The sequence below is a fragment of the Anguilla rostrata genome, chromosome 14 (genome assembly GCF_018555375.3).
Source record: "Anguilla rostrata isolate EN2019 chromosome 14, ASM1855537v3, whole genome shotgun sequence".
Classification (NCBI taxonomy): Eukaryota; Metazoa; Chordata; class Actinopteri; order Anguilliformes; family Anguillidae; genus Anguilla; species Anguilla rostrata.
The window spans coordinates 28,094,792-28,121,551 of NC_057946.1; the positions used below are offsets into that span (position 1 = coordinate 28,094,792).

The 26,760-nt window shown below is 47.5% G+C and overlaps 1 protein-coding gene across 1 annotated transcript; it reads left to right on the forward strand.

The window, feature by feature from the left end:
* The first annotated feature begins 514 nt into the window (after window positions 1-514).
* kdm2bb (lysine (K)-specific demethylase 2Bb) lies at window positions 515-26,308 on the forward strand. The gene is given in 23 exon segments (XM_064307951.1): window positions 515-950; window positions 1,732-1,876; window positions 2,259-2,337; window positions 2,493-2,539; window positions 6,558-6,736; window positions 7,001-7,107; window positions 7,350-7,443; window positions 7,728-7,881; window positions 8,563-8,678; window positions 9,249-9,375; window positions 10,185-10,492; window positions 11,082-11,168; window positions 14,465-14,467; window positions 18,001-18,225; window positions 18,811-18,954; window positions 20,076-20,162; window positions 20,650-20,955; window positions 21,179-21,271; window positions 21,274-21,977; window positions 22,302-22,465; window positions 22,986-23,147; window positions 23,426-23,644; window positions 24,179-26,308. Coding segments are annotated over 23 exon segments (3,765 nt in total). The 5' UTR covers window positions 515-917; the 3' UTR covers window positions 24,361-26,308.
* The last annotated feature ends 452 nt before the right edge of the window (window positions 26,309-26,760 follow it).

Sequence of the window (26,760 nt, forward strand, 5' to 3'; positions counted from 1 at the left end):
TACAGCCAATTTCTCTGTTTTAACAATGGGGACGTTTTTACAAAAAATATTTTGGTTATTATTATTTTTACCGTCGAGGCAGTGGTCATACACGATACTCATTATGGTTATCTGGCTGTGTACAGACTGGCCATGGCCCTATGCAAAGTACGATTGTATAGCGTTTCCTGTAACAAATTGACAATCTGGTAAACCGATAGTGGGAACAGATGGTGGATAAACACATCGGAACAAAGCAGAATGCAGCGAAGCAGAAGTATTTAGCCTATGACCATTAATTACAAAAAAAAAAAAAAAAGCTAAAGCCACAATAAATGTCACACTGTCACAAACGAACAGTTATTCTTATTTACTAATAGGTTTAAGTCGTCTTGGTAGGAAAATCGAGCAACCTTAATTGAACTAAGTATTGCAACAGAATCAAATGAAAAGACAATGGATTGCACAATTCCCACATTAAAATGGTCTAATATCCGGCTAGCTGTTGACTCGCTTGTAAATGAGCGAACGGATGAAGTTAACACTTTCATTTATCTCTCGCTACCTAACACACGCACGCACACACAACAGCTGCAGCGCGTGCGTGCAAGATGTTGCAGACTCGTGACCGTGGAAGAAGAAAAAGAATCAGTCAGCGTTATTTTAGGATTGTTTTATTGGACCAAGGCGTCTAAATACGTTTATTCACGCCGGAAAATACGAGGAACGTGGCGACGAAGCATTAAACTTCTGAATAAAGATGACGCATGACGTTTTCTAACAATGTTTTGATTCTTTCGGGCGTGACGTCAGCCACCACTACACAAAAATGGTTCCTACTTAGTTTTGATTCGGAAAGCAAAGTGATTTATAACTTTAAGTGTGGCATTTTCGGGAAAATGAAGGGCTAAACGGGTAAACTGGCGACAGCTCCAAACATGGAGGCGTGTGCAGAACCTGGACGCAGACTGGTGTGTAGCCTTACCCTATTCTTTTATAGCTAGCCTTGGAGAGGGACGTGAAGTCCAAGAAATCTGTATTGTTTGACGAATTTACGATATTCGGAACGCAGTATTTGTTTCAAAATTATTCACGCTGCAACGGGAAACCATACTTTGTTGCTTAACGTTATAGCCTTCTCATTTGAATTGTGCAGGGTTTAATAAAATCAATATTATACACGATTACAAAGGACCCGACGGTGTAGATACACATATTGTTTTTAACATTTGGCTATTTCCTGCATTGGTCACTGTTCGGGGACTTTTGGTATTTGGGGGATAAATATGATTATATAAACGTTTTGCTTACCTTATGTGAGCGTCGGGGTGTACATGTACATTTAAAATAACTGCAATTGTAATTACTACAAGGCCTACAAGTTTTATATATATATATATATATATATATATATATATATATATATAGACACAGAAATACACGCTCACACGCGCGCGTAGTGTATTGTCACCTCTGCTGCAGCACGTGGAAACGGGACACATTATGTTGTTGTTTTGGACCGCGCGGAGCATGTGAAAACGTGCAGGTGCACAGCCTGTGCATTGTCTTATACAATTTTCAGTTTCAGTTAAATTGATCCAGTTACTGTCAGGAAAGCAAGCCGTCATCTAAAAGTAACGCTGTAGCGTAACTAAGGACCCATACACATTGAATAATCAAGAGCTACAACTTGGACTGTTATGGCATGGATTCTCCTGTGACACACATTTTGTCTTTGATTTGCATAAACAGCGCTCCGTCTGTAGGAGAATGTATGACGAAAATGATGATTTGTCGGACGTGGAGGAAATTGCCAATGTCAGAGGGTTTAACCTAGAAGAAAAGCTTGTAAGCAAATCCTACAATTCTAACTACGCCAAGTACATGGACGGAAAAGGTAAATATGACCCCCTGTTTCGATGACTGGAATAGAACCATAACCACGGTCTCACACTTTTAAGCACCCGTTTGTGTTTAGCCAGTCAAGTTTGTCTTTTCGCGCCGCAGGCGCTCACGGGTTCGGGGGATCAACGTGGCTGGAGTGCGCAATTGATCGTTCTGAATGTTCAAAGTTGCCAAATTTTGAATGTAGGAGTTGTGGCACTGTGATGTCCCCCTTGTATTTTGAGCTGAGAAATATCAACACGAATTTGCAACGTTTGACTGCGAGATCGTTTAGGTTTGACCATGAACTGTTTGAATTCACAAAGTTATAGGAATTAGAAATGAAAAGTGATGTCACGATTACTCCGCGAGTGACTGTAACTTGTATTTTGCAGATTTCACATATGAATACGTGCAGAAAGAAGCGCTTAGAAGTCCCCTCGTCTTTAAAGTCAAAGATGGATTGGGAATCAGGTGAGACTTCTAGTTGTATAGTAGGCCTACCACGTATATACCGGGTGTAGTTGTTAATATCTTTGTCTGGATGTCCAGCTCAACGATTCAAATGTTGAAAACATGAGCACACCTTTATGTGTTTTTGACCGAGCTCCTTAATTGTTTTAATGTAGAATGCCTGATCCGGATTTTACTGTCAGCGAAATTAAGGGACTGGTCGGTAAGTGCATTCACAACCATTTTCAATGCTGTATAATGTATCTGAAACTTTGTTAGTGTCATGAATCTTCAGTTTAATATTGCATACATTTTCATTGTCTGTCTCACTCTTTGATGAGTTAACCATGATTTTTTTAAAAAGCATGCATCTACATGTAGTCATCTCATTTTTATTAATGACTTAATGATCAGCAATGTGGCTTCAGTGTAATGTAGCCTCAGTGGTCTGTAAAGAAGCCTCAGTGTAATGTAGCCTCAGTATCTGTAATGAGGCTTCTTGGTAATGAAGTGAAATTTTGTGAAAGAAAATGGCAAATGACGTGTGCACACATCTTCAGGCATGCCTGATATTCTAACAGCTAAACTGGTGTGAGCAGGAGGGCATGTGTGCCTGTGTGTGTGTGTGCGTGTGGACAAGCGGCAGCATAGACAGGAAGTTGTATTGGAGTAATAGTAGGAGCAGCAGGTAGTGTCCAGTGTGACTGAAAGTGGAGAACAGGGAGCACACATCTGTCATGAAAATCACATAGGGAAAAACATGCAGCCTTACAGTTATGCTTCAGCCAAATTTGCATTAAACCACACAGCGTATCTGTAAGGGGTCCTCACAACCATAGTTCAGTTAGACCGTCAGACAGCATGATTTGAATAAATGCACACCTTATGTGGCCAACCCTGGTCCTGGAGCACAACAAGACTTACTTGTTTTTGATGTTACTCCACACTTAAATGATAAATTGAAGCAGCGCATTACATTGCACAGGTAACCATGCCTGGTTTGGTGGTTCTAAATTGTTTACTAATTTTAAGGCGAAAACAGAAAACTGCTGCTCTCCAGGACTGTGGCTGGAGACAGTAGACTAACGGTCATTATCCTTCTTCTGGCTAAGAGCATATTGAACAGTCTGTGAGTGTGAGTCTCACTCTGCTTGCTGGTGTAGTTAAGCCCGCTTAGGGTTGGAATTTGGAGCACACGACCCTCAGGTGTATCTGTCTGTGCAGGTGCAATTCAGGTTGACACGTTGCTCAGTGGCACTGCCAGGGCTTGGAACCTGTAACCTCTGTCAATGTTATACAGTATAAGAGCGTTATACCATATAACGTTGTCTCCCCGGCCTCTATGTTGTGTTAGAATGTGTGCCCCTCCCACCCGTACATGGGATAAGAAAAACAATTCATTAAAGAAAATGCATATGTGGAAAAAGCCTATATATAGACATGTACACATATTGGATACATATATACATATACATTTTAAAAAAAGAATAAATAAACTCATTGATAAAAAATAGATAAATGGCTTGAATGAACTATCGGATGTATAAGTAAAAACCCATTTCAGTAATAGGTGCTTGATTGAGGCAATTGCCCCCTTTCCACATTTGCATATGGTGGAGGTTTTATGGTTAAATCTGTCCAATGACTGTTCCAGAAACACAATATCCGAGACTTATCCATGGCCAGCAATGAGTGATAGATAGATTAGGGCTAAATGGCGGGATCCAGCGTTGTTCAGTTATTTTCTTTGCGGCTGCCATAGCCGCCGACCACATCTCACGTTCCCTCTCTAAATTTGGAATCGTCGGCAAGGAGCGGACGAGAAAGATGAAGAGGAAATTATTTACCAAAAAAGGAAATCTTTTCTACTACATTAGCCTAGAATGTCTTTGACATCTGGGCATTCCCATAATACATGCAATAATGTGCCAGGTACCTTTCCTTGAGAGCAAAAGGTGCAATATGGATGTGGTGCTTAGACCCGCAATGTCTCTTTCATGAGGTCATATATATTACATGGCAGATATTGTAATGAATGAACTAATAGTTTGAAATGGCAAAAAATATTTCCCGAACGAACTCCCAGTTTTCCATTTCTGCTCCCTGTACCAATATCTTTTCCATAAAGTTTAGGTCCAGGAAACAGTGTAGAGGTGTGTGTGTGTAATGAGGTAATTATATATAAACGAGACCATTCCCTTAGCTGGAGCATTTAAAATCTGGGTAACGGCTGGGGAAACTGCTGCGTTTGGGAGCATTGTGCTAGGCTGTGTTACTGCTGTGTTACTGCTGTGTTACTGCTGGGTTTGGAGCTCTTCACTGTGCTGTGTTAGAACTGTGTCTTGGGCTGTACTGGCCTGTGTGGGTGTACAGTGCAGGCCTCTGGTTAATTGTGTTACAGCATAGTAAGTGGTGATGCCCGTTTGTTGAATGTTTCACAAGTCAGCCCTTTCTTCTGTCTCCAGTGTGGTGATTCCCAACTTCAAGCAGCAAATTCTTCCATTACTCAATGTTTTATTTCAGCAGTCTTGAAAAGTGTTGTGTCAGAATAAAAAAAATATTGGGACTTTGTACTTTCAGTTACTGCCAACAGATTGCAGGTCAATTGAACAGGTGTTTTGGAGTAAGGTTACCGTTGAATGTGTCTTTCCTGTGCAGAAGTAACCAGATTGCAGTGCGTGTTTGTGTTGAATCACAAACACAGTCTAGGCAAACACAGTCTAGGCTGACTTGCCTATTGTTCAGAAGCAGCACTTTGTTGTTTTGCACATTCTTCCAAACACCAATATGGATGAAAAAGAAGTTTAGGCCCTGAATTCTGAATACAAAATGTACATTCAGTTAAAGTCCAAAAGGATCGTATTTTACTGAGGAGAGATTTTCAGATAGATTATCCAGATTTTCTTTGTAGATAATGGAGATAATTTCTGGTCATTTTAGGTGACCCACCTTGATCAGTAGTAGTCGAAGTCTCTGCTAGACAACTTTGAATGGGATCTCATTCAGCAATTTTAATGAGGAAGAATACAATGAGGAGTCATTGACATGTCAATGGCCCATTGTACTGCATTATCCAAAGATTTGGCGGACATTTAATTATTCTTCCTCTATGAATCTGATGACTGAGATTGGATTTAAACAGCAGGTGTAAACAGGATCATTGAGTCTTTGGAAATACCTGTTAGGTCCATTGCCACCTGGTGTTCAATATGTGTAGAACGTTGAACTGCGCACTAACGTAGGAGTTATGATTGAATGATTATATTCAAATATATAAAGGAATGTATATTTGATGGAATTCCATAAGGATCATTCAATCTCAACAGCTGCAGAACACTGTAATCAAAGTTCATTTTTATTCATTCGATTGGACAAGGATTGTTTGAACATAGTTTGAGGACCATTTGAGACCTGAGCATGGAGAACTAGCAAATCTTATTTCACTTGGTGTGATTTGACTGTTTGTAAGTGAGCGAGAGAAAGTGTGTGTTGCATGTGTGTATATAGATGTGCAAAACACATTACTTGTCTTATGGTTGATAAACTGTATGGTGTGTGCCCTTGTGTGTGTATGCTGGTTTTTTATATGTGAACACATGCAATTGTGTCAGAATAAAAAAAATATTAGGACTTTGTACTTTCAGTTTCTGCCAACAGATTGCAGGTCAGTTGAACAGGTGTTTTGGCATGAGATTACTGTTGGATGTGTGTTTCCTGTGCAAAAGTAACAAGATTACAGTGTTTGTGTTGAATCACAACTTTTATTCTTTTACATAGCATTTACGTTGTATCCTTGTCTTCTGTATGCCTATGATGTGGTTTATACACATATCTATAGATCTCACCTGCCTGTGTGTGCCTCGGTGTGTTGTGTGTGTGTGTGTATGTATATGTGCACACATGCATTTGTGTGTGAGTATGTGCTGCTGTGATGTGGTGGGTGGTGTGCCTGTGTGTGGTGTGTGTGTGTGTATGTGTGTGATGTGTGTGTGTGTGCTGTGGTGTGGTTTGTGTGTGTGTGTGTGTGTGTGTGTGTGTGTGTGAATGTATGGTGTGTGTGTGTGTGTGTGTGTGTGTGTGTGTGAATGTATGGTGTGTGTGTGTGTGTGTGTGTGTGTGTGTGTGTGTGTGTGTGTGAATGTATGGTGTGTGTGTGTGTGCGTGTGTGTGTGTGTGTGTGAATGTATGTATGGTGTGTGTGTGTGTGTGTGTGTGTGTGTGTGTGTTGTGTGTATTTGCAGGCAGCCGTCGGGCGGTAGATGTGATGGACGCCAGCACTCAGAAGGGCTCGGAGATGAGCATGGCGCAGTTTGTGCGTTACTACGAGACCCCCGAGGAGGAGCGGGATAAGCTGTTCAACGTGATCAGCCTGGAGTTCAGCCACACCAAGCTGGAGAACCTCATAAAACGCCCCACAGTGGTGAGTGGTCAGAGTGGTTAGTGTGTGTGTGTTCAGAGTGGCTTGTACGGTCTATACAAGCCCCATGCAATACAGCCACCACAGCATTATAGAATGCAATTATTGTTATAGTAAAGATATGAAACATGATGAATCGCACATATTGGTGCTATAATAATAATAGCAGCCAGGCTGTTGCAGGGCCTGGTAGGGGATCATGGAAAGATGATGCAGTGAAATATTAGTTGATGAAAGAAACGTGCTCTTGCGTGTCCTGTGTTGCAGGTGGACCTGCTGGACTGGGTAGATAACGTGTGGCCCCCTCACCTGAAGGAGAGCCAGACTGAGGGCACCAACGTCATCTCCGAGATGAAGTACCCCAAAGTGCAGAAGTGAGCCCCGCCTCGTCCAGCTGCAATGGTCCACTTCCCACAGATGGGTTACGCTATGCTCTGCCCTCCTACAGGAAGTGTGGCATATAAAAACAGGAAGTGAGGGTATTTAGAAACAGGATTTGTAGTTTTTGAAGAAAGGAAGCGGGGACTTAGTAAAACAGAGAGTGTGGTTTATGAAAAGAGGAACTATAGTTTTAGGGAAACTGGAAGTGGGGACTGATTTGTGGTGTGCTCTGCAGGTACTGTTTGATGAGCGTGAAGGGCTGCTACACTGATTTCCACATCGACTTCGGCGGAACGTCTGTCTGGTACCATGTACACAAGGGAGGGAAGGTGAGGTTTCTCTCTCTCTCTCCCTCTCTCTCTCTCTCTTTCCCTCTATGTCTCTCTCCCTCTCTCTGTGGCTCTGTGTCTTTGTGTTAAGGGAGCTGGCTTTGCCAAAAAGGTGTGCAGGTGTGAGTCACAGGTGGGGCCATGGAGTAACTTACCTGTAGTGCCCTATGATGCAAAGCTCTTAGTACCACAAACTGCTTCTAATGGGAAATGTGTGGAAATGTCTGGAAGTCGCCATGGTTACGGCCATCTGTTGAGCCCGTCCTTGTGCTTACCTGTCCCAGGTGTTCTGGCTGATCCCGCCCACCCCTCATAACCTGGTGCTGTATGAGGACTGGGTCCTCTCGGGGAAGCAGAGCGACGTGTTCCTGGGTGACCGAGCGGACAGCTGCCAGAGGGTGGAGCTCAAACCGGGCTACACCTTCTTCATCCCCTCAGGTGGGCCGCCCCGCCGTCCCGCGCTTCCCGTAGGACTGTCTCCAGCAGCGGCGCGTGGGTTTCGCAAGGGGTTCTCAGGTCCACGTTGCATGGGCACACATGCACACACACACACGCACACACACGCACACACACACACCACGCACCATGCACAGCTGCTTCTTGAAGCTTTACTGCAGCTGATTCACGCCTCAGCTGGTTCACCGATGTTCATGCCAGCATCTCGTTCACGCGTACCATAATGCCAGTCATCCACCACTCCCATGTTTTTCCCGCTCGCTACGGATGAGTTGGGGTAGCTAATGCCACCGCAAGAGGCTCCCGTGATGCTCCCTGAAATGACGAACAGCGACTGAAGACATTACATATTACAAGCTGTCTTCCCTGTGAATGACCGCGACCATTTATGCAAGTATTCATGTCTGAATATGAACAATACGGCAAAAGATTAATGTTCTGCTGATAGTGTCGAGGGAAAAAGATTTTGCGAGATGATATGGGCAACAGCTTCACTCGTTTGTCTCACCAATTGACCTATTTGCCTCTGAGCATAGCTGCTGCCTCTATGATGTCTGTAGGTCTGTTGTCTGTCTGTCACCCCGCTGTTTGTCTGTCTGACTGTCAGTGCCCCCTGGTGGCCAGAGGTGTGAGAACTCCTCTGATGGCAGCGTTTGGTTTCAGGATGGATCCACGCGGTGTACACGCCCGAGGACACGCTGGTGTTCGGGGGAAACTTCCTGCACAGCTTCAACATCCCCATGCAGCTGAGCGTGCACGAGATCGAAAACCGCACCAAGGTACGCTCGAACCCCTCCCTCCCACCCTCCTCCTGGGGTTGTACACATACACACCTCACTGGGGTTTACTGGAGTACCTGCACATACTCACATACACACACACACACACACACACACACACACATACTCACATACTCACGCACACACACACACATACACACATACACACACACACACACACACACACACACACAATGCTTGAACCTTCACACCCTGCTGGGGTCTATCTATATACCTGCACGTACATACCTCACTGAGGTTTACTGGAGTACCTGCACATACTCACATACACACGAACACACACAATGCTCTAACCCCTCCCTCAGACCCTACTGGGGTTCTTCTGTACACCTGCACTTACGTACCTCACTGGGGTTTACGTGAGTACCTGCTCATACACACACACACACACGCACACACACACACACACACACACACACACACACACCTCTCTGGGGTTTCTTGTCTACCTGCATATATGCGTATCTACCTGAGGTTCACCTTTGTGTCCGTACAGATGCTTTTGCCATAGAGTTGCAGGCTCACCTCTTTCTTGCTTGTGTGCATCAGGTCCACGCTAAGTTCCGCTACCCCTTCTTCTATGAGATGTGCTGGTACGTGCTGGAGCGGTACGTTCACTGCCTAACCGGACGCTCCCACCTGAGTAAGGGCTTCTGCAGGGAATCCTCGCTCAAAGGTAAGAGGACATCACAACTGACTGGGATCACGTGTCCCACTCTTCTGGAAAACTCATGAAAACTTTCCCAAATGAATAAAGACATTCCGTGGGGAAAAGATGGTAATAACTGGACAGTAATTGAAATGCTTCCGCCTTTCTTATCAGCTCTGTTGCATGATGTCACTTCCTGGGCAGGCTGTGAACGTTGGTGGCTGAAGTAACTGCCGATTTGTCCACCTGTCTCATGGTTTTACGCTCGTTGCTATTTATGCTGTCACGCTCTATCACCCATAATTGTTTTTTTATTTGTTCACTTATTGATTGGTTGACTCCCCAAGAAGAGGAAAGGTCCAGAGAAGCTGTCTGTCTGTCCTGCAACATGACACGTGTCTGTCTGTCTGTTCTGCTTCATGGACCATGTGTATGTCTGTACTACTACACAATGTTTGTCTTTCTTCATGTGAACTAATGTGTTGATCCGACCTGTCAGATAACTTTTCCAAACCACATTAACGTTAAGGGCAACCGGCCTACATTGATAACTCGTAGGCAGGACTGATCTGAAGCTGCTGGCTTTTCTACTTTGAGTGATTCTGGCTAAATCCTGTGCCATTCAGATGGATTAATGAAAATCTTTGAATATCTGCTCTGTGGGTATAATGTTCATGCTATTATTTTTCTCACTTGCTAGGGATATCGTTCAATGCCCATGTGAATGTAATGATTTCACTTGGTAAAGAGCTGCAAGAGTGTATGTGTGGTCAGGAAGAGTGGTGGGGGTGGGTAGCAGGGACCTTCCTCTTCCTCATACTCATCCTCCTCCTCAGACACAGAGATGAAGGCAGAGATGGAGGATGACTCCGGTGAGATGAAGACGCAGGAGGGACTCAGGGACCCCCCTGTCCAATCCAACAACACCTACCCGCACGCCAGCCCCGCCCCTGGCTCCGCCCACCCGGACTTTCCCAGGACGCCCTCGCCGGCGTCGGACCCCCCGGCCAGGTGGACCCACCTGACGGCGTTTGAGCTGAAAGGGCTCGCGGTGCTGGTGGACAAGCTGGAGTCCCTCCCCGAAAACAAGAGGAACGTCCCGCAGGGCATCGACCGGCCCAACAGCCTGCTGCAGGACATGAGGGTTAGGGACCGCCCCCAACGCCTTCATTCGCTACTGCTCCCACTCAGTCCCTCACTCGCTCATTTACTCACTCACCCAGATTACTTAGTCACTCACTCACACACTCATCCATATCATTCAGTCACTCGCTCAGTCATATCACTCTCTCCCCCGCTCACTCATTCCCTCAGTCACCCATGAGACTCAATCTCTCGCCCATATCAATCGCTCACTCGCTCACTCCGTCAGTCACTTACTCACTCACCCAGATTACTTAGTCACTCACTCACACACTCACCCATATCATTCAGTCACTCACTCATTTACTCACTCTCCATATCACTCAGTGACTTGCTCACACGTTCACTCGTATCACTCGCTCTCTCGCCCATATCAATCGCTCGTTCGCTCACTCCGTCAATCACTTACTAACGCAGTCACTCACCCATACCTACTTCTGTCTCGCTCTCTCACTCACGCTCACTCACCCGTATCGCTCCCTTTGCAGCGGAGCTGTGATTGAGCAGGTTTCAGTGGTTGAGCTGTGGTTAGTGGTATAGAGCTAAGTTAGCGGCGCTCAGTTAGCCCTTTCCCTGCTGTGACTTTGCAGGTGATCCTGAAAGAGCACACGGACGACGACAGCCAGCTAGCCCTCACCGGCGTCCCTGTGGTGTGCTGGCCCAAGAAGACCCTGAAGGTAAGCGTGTCTCCAGGTTAGAGTCCTTCCAGGGAACAGTGTCCCCAGGTTAGTGTGTCCCCAGGTAAGAGTGTCCCCATGTTAGAGTGTTTCCATTTAAGTGTGTCCCCTGGTTAAAGTCCCTCCAGGTGAGAGTGTCCCCTGGTTAGAGTGTCCCCAGATTAGAGTTCTTCCAGGTGAGAGTGTCCCCAGGTTAGAGTTCTTCCAGGTGAGAGTGTCCCCAGGTTAGAGTCCTTCCAGGTGAGAGTGTCCCCAGGTTAGAGTCCTTCCAGGTGAGAGTGTCCCCAAGTTAGAGTGTCTCATTTAAGCGTGTCTCCAGGTCAGGGTCCTTCCAGGGAACAGTGTCCCCAGGTTAGTGTGTCCCCAGGTAAGGGTGTCCCCAAGTTAGAGTGTCTCATTTAAGCGTGTCTCCAGGTCAGGGTCCTTCCAGGGAAGAGTGTCCCCAGATTGTATTTATATAAAAGTGTCGTATTTAGCATTTGGTTGCAAATCCTCTGCATTCGTTGTAGCCTGTAGTCTGCGAACCATAGATATCAGCAGACACTGGGCATCTTGCCATGTGATTTACTGCCAGGCCTGTACTGCGGCCATTCTTCAGGTCCTGTTTGTTTTAGGGACTTTTGCCTTCAAGCTTGTCTTCATCATGTGAAATGCGTATATATTTGGATTCAGGTTGAGTGATTGACTTGGCCTTGTACTTTTTTTTTATCAAACTCTAACCTGGCCGTTCTGTTGTTGAGGCTTACTCTTGAGGTTTGTATCTTGCATTGAACCATCTCACGTTATGCTGGTGTAGTCTTCTCTTTATTCTAGTCTTTGACACGTCTATGCCTACATCTCGGAGAGTGTTCTTGATCTGTTCGACAGATGAAAAGGGTTTTTCTTGACAAGTATTGTCAAGTATTCTTTGATCAACCAGTACAGTGGTCTTCCGTGCTCTACCAGGCTATTTGCTATTGTTGAGCTCACCAGTGCATTCTTGCTTCCCAACAATGTACCAAAGAGTTGATTTTGACACACCCAATGTTTTGGCTATGTCTATGATTTATTCAGATCTTTCCACCCCCATGATGGCCTGCTTTACTGGTATTGACACTTGTTCAGTCCTCATGTTGAGAGACAACAGTAACATTAGCTGACAAGCCACACCTAGAATCAACTCTAGACCCTTTGTTTGCTTTCTTGTGCATGAACTAATGATGCAGTGACACACAGCTGGCCAATGAACAGCTGAGCAGCCAATTTTCCAGTTACTTAAGGTACCCCAAAAATGGGGGGGGGGGGGGATCTGTGCATAAAAAGGGCTAAAATTGCTACATGGTTCACCCAATATGGATGTAAATACCTACAAAATAAAGCAGACAGTCTGCACTTTAACCTCATATTCTATGTTCAGTGTTTCAAATCCAATGTTCTGGAGTACAGAGCCAGAACAACAAAAATTGTTTCACTGCCCAAATACGCACTGCAGTGGATATACAAGATAAAATTTAAAATATAACTGTTAAATAACATTCAAATGAAAAAAAAATTTAACTGAAATAATATTCAGGTATAAACAAACTGGACTCTTGTGCATCTGTGTAGCTTTTGCGAATTACATTTTTTAGGCCATGTTTTGTGATGAAAGAAGCTTCTGACTAATGTACTGTAAAAGAAAATCAGAGTGATTTCATTAGCAAAGAAACCAGATTTTATTCCTGCATTACAAGAGCCAGTATGTAGTGAATTCAGCAGCATTTTTGTGTGGAGGATCTGTGGCTTTTTGGGTAGGGGGAGGGAGGGAGATTGACCTAATTGCAAACTGCAAGATGTCTTCTCTCCCTGTGATGTCTTGTTCGTGCTGTTGCGCTGCACATAAACCACGGTGCAGTTTGGATGTGGCAGTCATCAAGCTGACTCTGTGTGAAGCGGATTGTGGATGGGGGTATTAAGTACTGGGAATGGGGCAGTTTGGGGATGGGGCAGTTTGGGGACTTGTCTTAACTACTGCTGTATTTTTGCATAGACTGCATTGTTGCTATTCTCGTTTGTGTTAGTGTTAATCAGTTTAACCTACAGGGTCCAAGTTGAACTATGCGGTTGTTCCCTGCACTTGGAACGGTACTTCTCTCTAGGGCTTTCAACACACTTGTTCCTGGTTATGGTTATACACTTTGTTGTACGTCGCTCTGGATAAGAGCGTCTGCCAAATGCCTGTAATGTAATGCAATGGGTTATGACGTGGAGGGGACGGGGAAGTTGGGAGTGGAGGTTATTGTGCTGAAGTGGGGTTCGGGGGTTGGGGTACGGGGCGCTTGCTCTCATCTCTCGAGGGGAATTATCTTCTTTGCCCGCAAGCATCTGAAAAGAGAATAAACCGTTTGCACGTGCTCCGAGGCCAGATTAATCCAGCCCTGATTGGATGGATGGAGTCCCGTGTGTTACTGTGTGTAAGCAGGCCACCCACGGACACCGTGGGTCTGCAGTGACTAAAAATATGGACAGAACCCTTTAGACGTTTCTTTGGGAGTCAGACTCCCCTCCCTTGGGGGGTGCTGGCTGAGCGTGAACACACAGCTGATTCTCAGACCTCTCCTCAGCCCTCTGTAATCAAACACCATCTGCTTCCCCCTTAATCTGCATATTCGGCGGCAGCCGTGTTCCTATTGGCGGAGCCCCCCCCCCACTTTGCATATTCACCAGCAGCCGCGTCCCCACTGGCCGGATCTTCTCCTGCGCTTGCACAGAGGAGCTAGCGCCGCGCCATTGGCTGGGCTGCCCCTGCTTGTGGGCGCATTAATGAGGGCTGGCGCGCTGTGAGCGGCTGCTCTGGCCTGCGGGGGAGGGGCTGGCGCCGGGGGAGGGGCAGGAGCCGCAGGCTGCGAGGAGGCCCAGGGTGCAGCCATGTCAGTGTGCAGCGTGCTGGAGGAGCTATGAGACCGCCACGGCCATGTCGCTGAGCGCAGACGAGGACGAGTACGGCTCCGACCCCGAGCAGGTCAGCCCGCCAGCCCGCGCGCGTTAGCCTTAGCGTTAGCCTTAGCCTCGGCCTCGGCACAAAGACCGCTGTGTTCCGGGAGCCTTTTTGTTTCGTTCAGCGCTGTTTTCGGTTACGTGGGCCTTCTCAAGCCCCTGAAAGAGAAATGGTGTCTGTGTGTGTGGAATGGATCTGGCTGAATCCTACACATGTGCGGACAAAATCGGGCTAATATGCGCGCTAGTGTTTTGTGGGAATGTTTGACTGTGTTTATGTGCGAGTGGATGTGTGTGTGGGTCCGTGTGTATGTACTGTGTGCGGCTGTGTGTAGGAATAGAATGTGTGTTTTTGTATGTATGTTCAGTATATGAGTGGATTTTTGTTTAACGTGTGTGTATTTGCATGTGTGTACATTCTGTACAGTAAGTGTGGGTTTTGTTGCCTTATGTGTATGTGCTCACTGCTTGTGTGTGTGATTTTAGTGCCTTTGTATGAGGCTGTTTGTGTTTCTTTGATTGTATTAGTGTCTTTGTGTGTGGATGTGTGTATAAATATACGTGTGTTTGTTTGAGTGTATTTGTCTGTGATTTTATTAGCGTATTTGTGTGTGTGTGCGTGTGTGTAAAAATGGTGCGTGTTTGTGCTGTTTATATTTGTGTGTGTACGTTTGTGTGGAAATGATGAATGTTTGTGCTGTTTATATTTGTTTGTGTGTGCGTGTGTGTAGAAATGGTGCGTGTTTGTGCTGTTTATATTTGTGTGTGCGTGTGTGTGTAGAAATGGTGCGTGTTTGTGCTGTTTATATTTGTGTGTGTGTGTTTGTGTGTGCGTGTGTGTGTGTAGAAATGGTGAGTGTTTGTGCTGTTTATATTTGTGTGTGTGTGTTTGTGTGTGTGTGTAGAAATGGTGAGTGTTTGTGCTGTTCATATTTGTGTGCGTGTGTTTGTGTAGAAACGGTGTGTGTTTGTGCTGTTCATATTTGTGTGTGTGTTTGTGTGTGCATGTGTGTGTGTAGAAATGGTGCGTGTTTGTGCTGTTCATATTGTGTATGTGTGTGCGTGTGTTTGTGTAGAAATGGTGCGTGTTTTTGGTGTTTATATTTGTGTGGTTTGTTTCTGCCTGCAGATGCATTGTGTTCAGAGTTCTTTATTCTGCCCATCAAAATGGAATGATTTGATGGGAGAGGATTATATGCCTTGGTGGGTTAGTTGTTGACACACACAGTGTGTGTATGGTGTGTGTGTGTGTGCTCGTGTGTGTGTGTGTGTGTGTTGGGTAGCTTGACTGCACCTGTTTCATAGAATCTCACACAAGAATATTAAATGTTTCCTATGAGGTAAAAAGCATGATTCTCTGACCCACCCAGGACTGTTTGGGCAGTTTGTGGTAAAACAGGTTTTGTGGCCCATGTATGTTTATGCGTGTGTGTTTGCATGTGTATGTTTAGTGTGTTTGTGTGTATGTATGGTTTTAGCTTATATTTTTATTTTTTATGTTTGACTTCTTCAAGCTTTTCATGGATGTAGTCTATACTTTTTAATGTTGTACCTTCATTCTTGGTTACATAATTAACTTGCCCTAGTGCTTTAGTGTTGTTGCATCTTTACTCGCTGGTCTGCTAATGTTTTTAGCCAGGTCCTACACTAGAGCTCATGTTAGTCAGGTGAATTTGCTATTTCAAGTAGATCTGGATAAGAGCGTCTGTTAAATGAATGTGTGTGCGTGTGTGTGTGCGCGTGTGTGCTTGCATGTGTATTATAATGTGCAATATGTGCGCGTATGTATATATTCCGAGATGTATGTATGCCTGTATGTATGTACATGCATTCCTTACTCCGGTATGGAGGAACAGGTGAAGCTGAAGTGTGTTCGTTTAAAGCTGCTCTGGATAGGAGAGTGCTGGGTAATGTAGTGTAATGTTCCTGCGTTTCCTTCATTCACTGTTGGCTGCGTCTTCCTCCTGCTTCTGAAAAACCTGCGCTGAACTTCCTGAGTTTAAGGGGATGTGTGTGTCCTCATTGTTCCACCCCTTTCGGAGGGTCAGAGGTCACAGTGTTAGACCAGGGTGGGGGGGAAGGGTGAGGTTGTGCCAAGACATTTTGTGCTGGGTCTCCGCCTCTGTACAATCACATCAAAAACCAGGGTCTGTGATTACCGGATACCTCACAGCCGGCCGGTCTGATGTTTGTCTGAAACACTGAAGTTCTACACATACAGTGAGTGCCATAATGTTAGGGACAAAGCCCTATATATATACTACATAATTTTAGATTTGTAATCAGGCAATTCATGTGTGGTTAAAGTGTGGATTCTCAGATTTTATTAAATGGTATTTTAATACATTTTGTTCTGCAAAAGAAAATCAGATTTTGCCATGTAGAAATTCATAGCCCCTATTTCAGGGAGCCATAATGATTTGGGATAAATGGCTTCACAGGTGTTTCTAATTGGACAGGTGTGTTCAGTTGCTTCCTTAGTGCTTTTGTTTGCCTTTGTGTCTTTTACTGGTGTTTGTCAACATGTGGACCAGAGTTGTGCCAGTGAAAGTCAAGGAAGCCATTATGAGGCTGAGAAGTATGAAAAAACAGTCAGAGACATAGGCCAAACCTTAGGCTTACCAAAATCAACCGTTTGGAACATCATTAAGAAGAAAGACAGCACTGGTGAGCTCAGCAATTGCAAAGGGCAATTTTTTTTGCACCTTCTATCCTGGTGTTTTTATGCCCTCTCAGGGTGTTTTTGTGCCCTCTTGATGTTTTTGCACCCTCTCTCTGGGTGATTTTGCACCCTATCTTTGGGTGTTTTTACACCCACTCTGTTTTTTCACCCTTTTTTCTGGGTGTTTTTCACTGTTTTCTGGGTATTTTTGGACCATATTTCCAAGTGTTTTTGCACCGTTTATCCAGGTTTGTTTTTTCACCCTTCTCTGTTTTTTTCACCTGTTTCTCCAGGTGTTTTTTCCACTGTTTTCTGGGTGTTTTGCACCCTATTTCTGGGTGTTTTTGCACCCGTTATCCAGGTGTTTTTTCGCCCTTTTCTGTTTTTTTCACCTGTTTCTCCAGGTGTTTTTTCCACTGTTTTCTGGGTGTTTTGCACCCTATTTCTGGGTGTTTTTTCACCCGTTATCCGGTGTTTTTGGACCTATTTCCATGTTTTTTTCACCTGTTTCTCCAGGTGTTTTTTCCACTGTTTTCTGGGTGTTTTGCACCCTATTTCTGGGTGTTTTTTCACCCGTTATCCAGGTGTTTTTTCGCCCTTTTCTGGCTCTTTTTGCACCCTATCTTTGGGTGTTTGTACACCCACTCTGGTTATTTCACCATTTTTTCTGGGTGTTTTTTCACAGTTTTTTTTGTATTTTTGCAACCTATTTCTGGGTGTTTTTACACCCTTTGTCCAGGTGTTTTTGCACCCTCTCTCTGGGCGTTTTTGCACCCTATCTTTGGGTTTTTTTCACCCTTTTTCTGGGTGTTTTTGTACCCTCTCTTCAGGCATTTTTTAACCTTTCTTTGGGTGTATTTGTGCCCTCTTGGGGTGTTTTTGCGCCTCTCTCCGGGTCATTTTTGCACCCTATCATTAGGTGTTTTTACACCCATTCTCTGGGTTTTTTTCACTGGGTGTTTTTTCACCCTGTTTCCAGGTGTTTTTGCAGCCTCTCTCTGAGGCTCTTCTGCAGGCACTTGCAGTTAGATTACAGTAGGGCTGAGTGCCTCCAGAGAGAGATTGCAGCTGGATCCCCTCATAGCCGCTGAGTGCCAGTTTGAAGCAGGTCATCTTTTTTCTGTAAATTACAGTTTATCACATGACATGTGAATCAAGAGTAACAACTATGTCACCTTCGCAAGAGTTAATTACACTCCCCCACTCCGCCCCCAGCGCCTGGCTAACCGGCCGAAACTGAAGATGGGCGGGTCGGCGGTGGCGGTGCGGCTGTCGGGGGGGCGCTCCACGTCGGGGGCGCGGAGGCGGCGGACGCGCTGCAGGAAGTGCGAGGCCTGCATGCGCACGGAGTGCGGCGAGTGCCACTTCTGCAAGGACATGAAGAAGTTCGGAGGACCCGGGAGAATGAAGCAGTCCTGCATCATGAGGCAGTGCATCGCGGTGAGTGTGTGTGTGTGTTGTGTGCGTGTGTGTTGTGTGCGTATGTGTGTGTGTGTTGTGTGCGTGTGCGTGTGCGTGTGTGTTGTGTGCATGTGTGTGTTGTGTGCGTGGTGTGATGTGTGTGTGTGTGTGTGTGTGTGGAGTGAAGGTGGGTGTGCCGCGGTGTGTGTGTGTGGTTGTGTGTGGTGTGTGTGTGTGTGGTGAGTGATGTGTAGGTGGCGTGTGAGTGAGTGAGTTGGTGGGTGCTGTGTGTGGTGGTGAGAGTGATGTGTAGAGTGTGTGTGTGTGTGGGCGTGCGTGTGTGTGTGTGTGTGTGTGTGTGTGTGTGTGTGCGTGTGTGTGTGTGCGTGTGTGTGTGTGAGTGGGGGTGAGTGGTGGTGTTGTGTGGGGTGGTGTGTGTGGCGTGTGTGTGTGTGTGTGTGTGTGTGTGTGTGTGAGTGAGTGTGTGTGTTGTGCGTGCGTGTGTGTCTGTGTGTGTGCATATATGTGTGTGTGTGCGTGCGTGCGTGCATGTGTGTGCGTTCGCGTGCATGTGCCTGTGTGCGTGTGTGTGCGTGTGTGTACTGACCTGCTTCTCCCGTGCAGCCGGTGCTGCCCCACACGGCCGTGTGCCTGGTGTGTGGGGAGGCTGGGAAGGAGGACACGGTGGAGGAGGACGAGGAGAAATTCAACGTCATGCTCATGGAGTGCTCCATCTGCAACGAGATCCTGCACCCCAGCTGCCTGAAGGTGTGTGTGTGTGCGTGGGTGCACGTGCGTGTCTGTGTTTGGGTGTGTGTGGGTGCGCGTGTGCGTGTCTGTGCATGCGTGTGTGTCTCTGCGTGCGCGCGGGTGTGTGTGTGGGTGCGTGTTTGTGTGTGTGGGTGTGCGTGCGTGTCTGTGCGTGTATGCGTGCGTGTCTGTGCTGGTCTCTGTGTGTTTGTGTCTGTGTCATATTCCTGACACTGTATGGGTGATCTACCTCAGATAATCCTAGATTTAAATATTTTGCTCAGGTGAAAATGGACCCCCCCTCCCAATGCACATACACACACACTGAAAACTACATTCCCCCCCTCCCCCCATGCACATACACACACACTGAAAACTACATTCCCCCCCCATACTATCCCACTAATCCACCCTCTCCTCTCTTGGGGATGTGTAAGATCAGAATAGCTCTGGGTTTTTACCGTTTTTGTAACAATAATAATTTAAGACTGTCCGACCCACTCAGATTAGTTGAATCTTTCTCCCAGTGTTGATTGGTGATTGGTTGATCTCTTTCATCTGCTTGTCATCTTCCGGCTGGCCCTCTGTAATTTAAGCATTTATTTATGTATCTTAAAATAAATTTGGCCCCCAGCGTGGGATGGAACATATCTAATTCACTGCCTAATTTGGAATGTCCAACTGTCTGCAACCATGGCTGTGTTCATGTGTGTGCCCTGCTGCCAAGAGTAGACTTCCGTGCTTCTCATCTGAAACGCGCGGTGTCGCCAGCTGCTGCTTTTCACACCGCGGGCTACAGCTGAGCTCGCAGGGTGGAGTCGGAGGAAGACCTTTCATACAGTATGCAGCTCTCACGTGCAGTCCACCGGGGCCCTGTCGACCAGCGGGGGGGTCGCTGAAGAACAATGAAACGCAGACCCCTGTATAGCTGAGCCACCCTGCACCAAATTGCGCATCGCCCTGTGGAGCTACTGGCCGCAGTTGGCATTGATTACGATCCGGATTCAGTCCGAGACCGCGAGGCTCGTTCTTGCACCAAAGCGTAGCGCCTTATCAGAATGAGCCAGACACTCATTTATTTGTAAAACTCATTCTCTCTCACTCTCTCCCTCTCTCTCTCTTCCCCCTCTCCCCTCCAGGTGAAGGATGCTGGAGGTGTGATCAATGAGGAACTCCCAAACTGCTGGGAGTGTCCTAAGTGCAATCACGCAGGAAAGACAGGGAAAGTAAGTATCTCTGCTGGAGAGTGGGGGACTCAGGGGTGCTATATGCTGCAGTGATGGGGGTGAGGTGTGTGTGGTGTATGCTCAGAGATGGGGGTAAAGTGTGTGTGGTATATGCTCAGAGATGGGGGTATGGTGTGTGTGGTATATGTTCTGCTATAGGGGTAAGGTGTATGTGGTATATGCTGCAGTGATGGGTGTGAGGTGTGTGTGGTATATGCTCAGAGATGGGGGTGAGGTATGTGTGGTGTATGCTCAGTGATAGGGGTATGTGTGTATGTGTGGTACATGCTCAGAGATGGGGGTGGGTGTGTGTGGTATATGCTCAGAGATAAGGATAAGGTGTATGTGCTATACCCTCAGCAATAGTGATGAGGTATTTGTGGTGTATGCTCAGTGATGGGTGTACAGTGCTGGTATGTGATGCCAGAAGCGATAGGCATAAGGTATAAAGTTGTTTCTTGTGCTTTTCTACCTTTTGGCCCTGAAGCAGAAAAGGGGTCCCGGGTTCAAGTACGCGTCCAACCTGCCGGGGTCCCTCCTGAGGGAGCAGCGTCTGGGCCGGGACATCAAGGAGGAGCCGGACACGCCCCCGGCCTTGCCCTCCGCCCTGCCCCGCAGGAAGGCCGAGCGGGAGGACACGCCCAAACGCAGGCCGCCCCTCCTCACCCCTGAGGACCTGCCCTTAGCCCTGCCCCTGCCCCTGCCCCTGCCCCTGCCCCGCCTAGACGACAACCCGCTCCGAAAGAAGAGGAAGCTCTTCAGCACTGACCCAGACCCCGCGCTGCAGAAAAAGGTACTGGCCAATCACTTCTCTGCCTAGTTACCCAGACTCCGCCTCCTCTGTGCACACCGTTATTGACTTCTGGGAGGGTGGGGTTATGAAGTTTTATATTTACAAAATTGGTCATTTAAAGTAATTGAATAAGAGCTTCACAGTAAGGCATGTTTCTTAAGGGCCTCTTGGCCATTGACGTTTGGTGGCCACCGGACCACATGAAATGTCCTCTGGCTCACAGTTCTGTTGCTCGTCCTTCCCCAGCAGCGGAAGCTGGATGACCCGCCCCTCCCCCAGCTGCTGCGGCAGATCAAGATGGAGGAGGAGGAGCAGGAGGAAGAGTTCGGGAGGGCGCTGGAGGGGCGGGGGGCGGATCATGTGCACAAACACGAGGAGGAAGAGGACAGGGATATGGAGGGCCGGGAGGAAGAGGAGGACCAGGAGGAGGCGAGGAGGGCCCCGCCCAGCGCCCTGCTCCGGACGGCCGAGGAGAGCGGCCAGTCGCACCCCAGCTCCCCGCGGGCGGGGCCCAGCGGCGAGGGGGGCTGGGAGGGGCAGGAAAAGGGGCGGGGCCGGGCGCCGCGGCAACGCCGGCTGCCCAATAAGGAGCTGAGCAAGGAGCTGAGCAAGCAGCTGAACCAGGAGATCCAGCGGACCGAGCACAGCCTGGCCCAGGAGGCGTGCCCGCTGCTCAAACCCGAGCCCGACTGCGAGCGCGGGGGGTCCCCCGACGAGCCGCCGCCGCCGCCGCTCCTCAACGGCTCCGCCCCGCCCCCCCTCCGCCTGACCCCGCCTCCGCCGGCCGCCCCGCCCCCCCACGGCCACGGCCCCGCCCCCTGCCGCTCCCCGCCCAGGTGCCTGCCCGTGATGGAGCGTCACGTGATCAGGCCGCCGCCCATCAGCCCGCCCCCGGACCAGCTGCCCCTGGAGCGGGGCGACGCCCACCCCATGCGCCGGGAGGGCTGGATGGCCGTGTTCCGCCACCTCACGCACGCCGAGCTCTGCGTCTGCATGCGCGTCTGCAAGACCTGGAACCGCTGGTGAGCAAGCGCGTGTGCGCGTCTGTCTGTCTGTCGGTGATTCTGATTGGCTGTGTAAGCGTATTTACGATTGGCATGATCACTGTATGTCTGTATGTAAGTCTGATTGGCTGTGTGTGCTTTTGAGTGTGTAGATTATTGTGAGAGGCTGTGTGTGCTCCTGTGATTGGTTCTGTATGCATACGGGTAATTGTGATTGGCTGTGTGAATGCGTGCATGATTGTGATTTCCTCTGTGTGTGTCGGTTATTATGAATGTGATTTCAGTTCGGCTCTGTGGGCGTGTAGCTGATTGTGATTGGCTGTGCTGTGCTGTGTTTCCCAGGTGCTGTGATAAGAGGCTGTGGTCCAGCATTGATCTGAACCGCTGCAAGTCCATCACCCCCCTCATGCTGAGCGGGATAATCCGGCGGCAGCCAGCCTCTCTGGACCTCAGCTGGACCAACATCTCCAAGAAGCAGCTCAGCTGGCTCATCAACAGGCTGCCGGGTCAGTTACGCCTCCACACAGCGAGAGGGCGCTGTCTCAAAACCACCACACCTCCACACCGCCAGGGGGAGCTCTCACAAAACCACTAACTATTTTAGAGTACCTGTGCACAGCTTGGTCATGTGCGTTTTATTTTGTTTCTTTCTAAATGCAGCTGCTCTAGACTCTAAGTTAATTACCTTCTGGAGGTACTGCACATTTGGGGGCTGCGTGCGAATCATAGAAGTGGGCTGTGTTCGCGCTTTAAGAATAACATTTAACTATTAATTAATGTTAGGCATGAATGGTGCCGGAGATGTTGAAATGCAACCTGATTTAGAGGGAAGTGGCTGTTATTGGCTTATCTTGCAGCTTCCAGGTCATTGACAAAAACACATCACAAGATCAAGAAGAAATACTGAGATAGAAGGATATGTTTTTGCTTGAAAGAATGGCCGATTAAATGCGTGTAAGTGCTGATGTTTGGGCTGGTGGCTGCATCCGTGCTGTGCTGATGGGTAATGGTGACCCCGCCCTGCAGGTCTGAGGATGCTGTACCTGGCAGGGTGTTCCTGGGTGGCCGTCTCCGCCCTCTGCACCTCCAGCTGCCCCCTGCTCCGCACCCTGGACCTGCAGTGGGTGGAGGGCCTGAAGGACGCCCAAATGAGGGACCTGCTGTCCCCTCCCACCGACAACCGGCCAGGTAACCACACCCCCTAACACCTATACCACTCCCCCTCCCACTGACCAGGTAACCATACCTTCTAACACCTACACCTGTTACCCAGATAACCACACCCCTTCCTACTGACAACTGGGCACATAACCACACCCTGTAACACCTACACCTGTTACCCAGATAACCACGCTCCCTCCTACCGACAACCAGAGAGGTGTAAAGTAATGTTTGGTTGTGATTGGCTGTTCCAGGTCAGGTGGACAGTATGTTAGGTCACGCTCGGTTGTGATTGGCTGTTCCAGGTCAGGTGGACAGCAGGAGTAAGCTGCGTAACGTGGTGGACCTGCGGCTGGCGGGGTTGGACGTCACGGACGTGTCTCTGCGGCTGATAATCCGGTACATGCCGCTCCTCTCCCGCCTGGACCTCAGCTACTGCAACCACATCAGCGACCAGTCCATCAACGTCCTCACAGCCGCGGGGACCACCACGCGCGACTCGCTCACCGAGATCAACCTGTCAGGTAAGAGTCACAGCACCGTGGCCCAATGGCCTGCTGGGTAAGAGTCACAGCACCACATCCAATCAAACAGCGTGCTGGGTAAGAGTCACAGCACCACATTCCATCAAACAGCATGCTGGGTAAGAGTCACAGCACCACGCCCCATCAAACAGCATGCTGGGTAAGAGTCACAGCACCACATTCCATCAAACTGCATGCTGGGTAAGAGTCGCAGCACCACGCCCCATCAGGTACGAATCACATCACCACTGAATCAGCTGTTAACGTTTACATCCCACTTTTCTGGATCTCTGTCTGACTCTGTAACTCTGTTTGTTGGTGTCTGTTCTGTAAGTCTGTTTGTTGGTGTCTTGTGTCTGGCTGCCTGCCTCTGCCTGGTATGTTTGCCTGTGTACATGACGGTGCTGTAGTGATATTTCTCCAGAGATAGACGTCTCAGTAAAGCTGTGGGGTTTCTGTAATCTGTGGCTGTTTCACTTCTGAATGTGTTCAGGCCAGGCCGTAACCCCGCTCTCTTACCTTCCCGCTCTGCAGTTTGCAATCGAGTCACCGACCAATCGCTGAGCTTCTTCAAGCGCTGCGGGAGCATCTGCCACATAGACCTGCGGTACTGCAAGCAGGTGACCAAGGCCGGCTGCCAGCAGTTCATCGCGGAGATGTCCGTCAGCGTGCAGTTCGGCCTGGTGGAGGAGAAACTGCTGCGGAAGCTCTGCTAGCGTTTGTGGGAACGCAGAGACCCCAGTGCACAGGAACAGGAAGAGGAACAGGAACAGGAAGGCACACACGGGAACAGGAAGAGGAAGAGGAATTGAATGGAAAAAGCCATGAATCCCAGAAGACCAGAATGGGGGAAAGTCAAGTTATTTTGGGGGGACTGAACCCTTTTTTTGTTGTTTTCTTGTGGGAAAATGAATGTCGCCTGAAAAAAGGGGGTTGTTGAGCAAGTGTGCGTGAGTGAGAGTGCGCGCGCAGGTGTGTGTGAGAGAGAGAGAGAGTATGAGCATAAGCACATTATTGTCTGAGTGTGAGTATGGAAGTGTGTGTGTGAGAGAGAGAGTATGAGCATGAGCACATAATTGTCTGTGAGTGTGAGTATGGAAGCGTGTGTATGTGAGAGAGAGTATGAGCATGAGCACATAATTGTCTGTGAGTGTGAGTATGGAAGCGTGTGTGTGAGAGAGAGAGAGTATGAGCACATCATTGTCTGTGAGTGTGAGTATGGAAGCATGTGTGAGAGAGAGAGAGAGTATGAGCACATAATTGTCTGCGAGTGTGAGTATGGAAGCGTGTGTGTGTGAGAGAGAGTATGAGCATGAGCACATTATTGTCTGTGAGTATGGAAGTGTGTGTGAGAGAGAGAGAGTATGAGCATGAGCACATAATTGTCTGTGAGTGTGAGTATGGAAGCGTGTGTGTGTGAGAGAGAGTATGAGCATGAGCACATAATTGTCTGTGAGTGTGAGTATGGAAGCATGTGTGAGAGAGAGAGAGAGTATGAGCATAAGCACATTATTGTCTGTGAGTGTGAGTATGGAAGAGTGTGTGTGAGAGAGAGAGTATGAGCATGAGCACATAATTGTCTGTGAGTGAGTATGGAAGCGTGTGTGTGAGAGAGTATGAGCATGAGCACATTATTGTCTGTGAGTATGGAAGTGTGTGTGAGAGAGAGAGAGTATGAGCATGAGCACATTATTGTCTGTGAGTGTGAGTATGGAAGCGTGTGTGTGAGAGAGAGAGAGTATGAGCATGAGCACATTATTGTCTGTGAGTATGGAAGTGTGTGTGTGTTTGTGTGTCTGTGGGTCTGAGAGAGAGAGTATGAGCATGAGCACATTATTGTCTGTGAGTGTGAGTATGGAAGCGCGCGTGTGTGTGTGCGTGATGGGTGGAGGCTGAGGTGGTGTGTCCACAGGCGTCCCCATGGAAACAGTGTGTGAACGCCTCATGCTGCTAAAGCGAAGACCCGCGTGTGCAGCCTGTCAGATCGGCCTTTTGGGGAGAGACTGCCACAGAACACATCGATTTTCTGTTCTGAACGTCCTTCTAAACCTTTAAGTTAACTTTTTTTAAATGCGTATAAGAAAAACAAAACAAAAAAGAAATGACCACGGTTGGTGATTATTATTATTATTATTATTACTGTTATTATTATTATTTTTTACTTTATATCATACGTTTTGTTACCATGCAAACCTCATGTAATGCAGAGATATTTTTGTATGAGAAAATGCCCAGGCTATCTGCAGTATCGAACAGCGGTTTGAATGCCACGACTGACAGTATTTCAATCTGCATCACCGTTGCACTCTGGGCTGGACTGACCCCAGCTTTACCCACGTTACCATAGTAACTTATACTGCTGTGTGCGTCTTGTATGGGATTGCCCAATTGTAAGGACAAAGGTTACCCCCTCGTTTAGTCCAATTTCAAGTTTATATTTCACTGTCTTTATACCTGGGATTTCTGGGAAAGAAAAAAACAAAACAATTTGCACTGTTTGACACGAATAAATTTAGCTATTTTTTTTTCTCCGAGTGTATCAGATATTTATACGGGAAGCTTTGCGAGAGGACCCCGTGTTCTCGGGGTCTCTGACGGCGTCTTCTCCTCGTTCGAGCCCTCGGAGCCTTTGTTCTTCCGGAGAGACGCTCGGATCGCGAGGAGTTTGAATAAAATCCCGCGTTTTTCACGCCAGCTATCGTACGTTGCCGTTCAGTTGAGAGGGGGGAGGGAGGGTTAATTAGAGCATGCTGTATATACGGAACCCCACGTCAAAAACAAATGTTTAAATATGGCGTAGTGAAAAGGAAAATATTTTAGACCGAGTTTATATGTTCTGAAAGTATTGGGGTTTGTTTTTTTTTTTTACATGTCAAAATATGTGAGTGTCACTTATTGCCACTTTTTATATGCGTCATGCGGTATGCTGCGGAAATTGTATATGTTGCAAAACGATGTATTTATGCACCGCAGTGTGTGCTGACATGGACGTATATGAAAGTGGCAGTAATTGTTTTCGTTTTTAATGATGCATCTTTTGACATAAATGGAAAATAAAGACCTTGTTTTCTATGGAAAATATATAAACAATGCCCTGTACCAGTTTACTAAGTGGG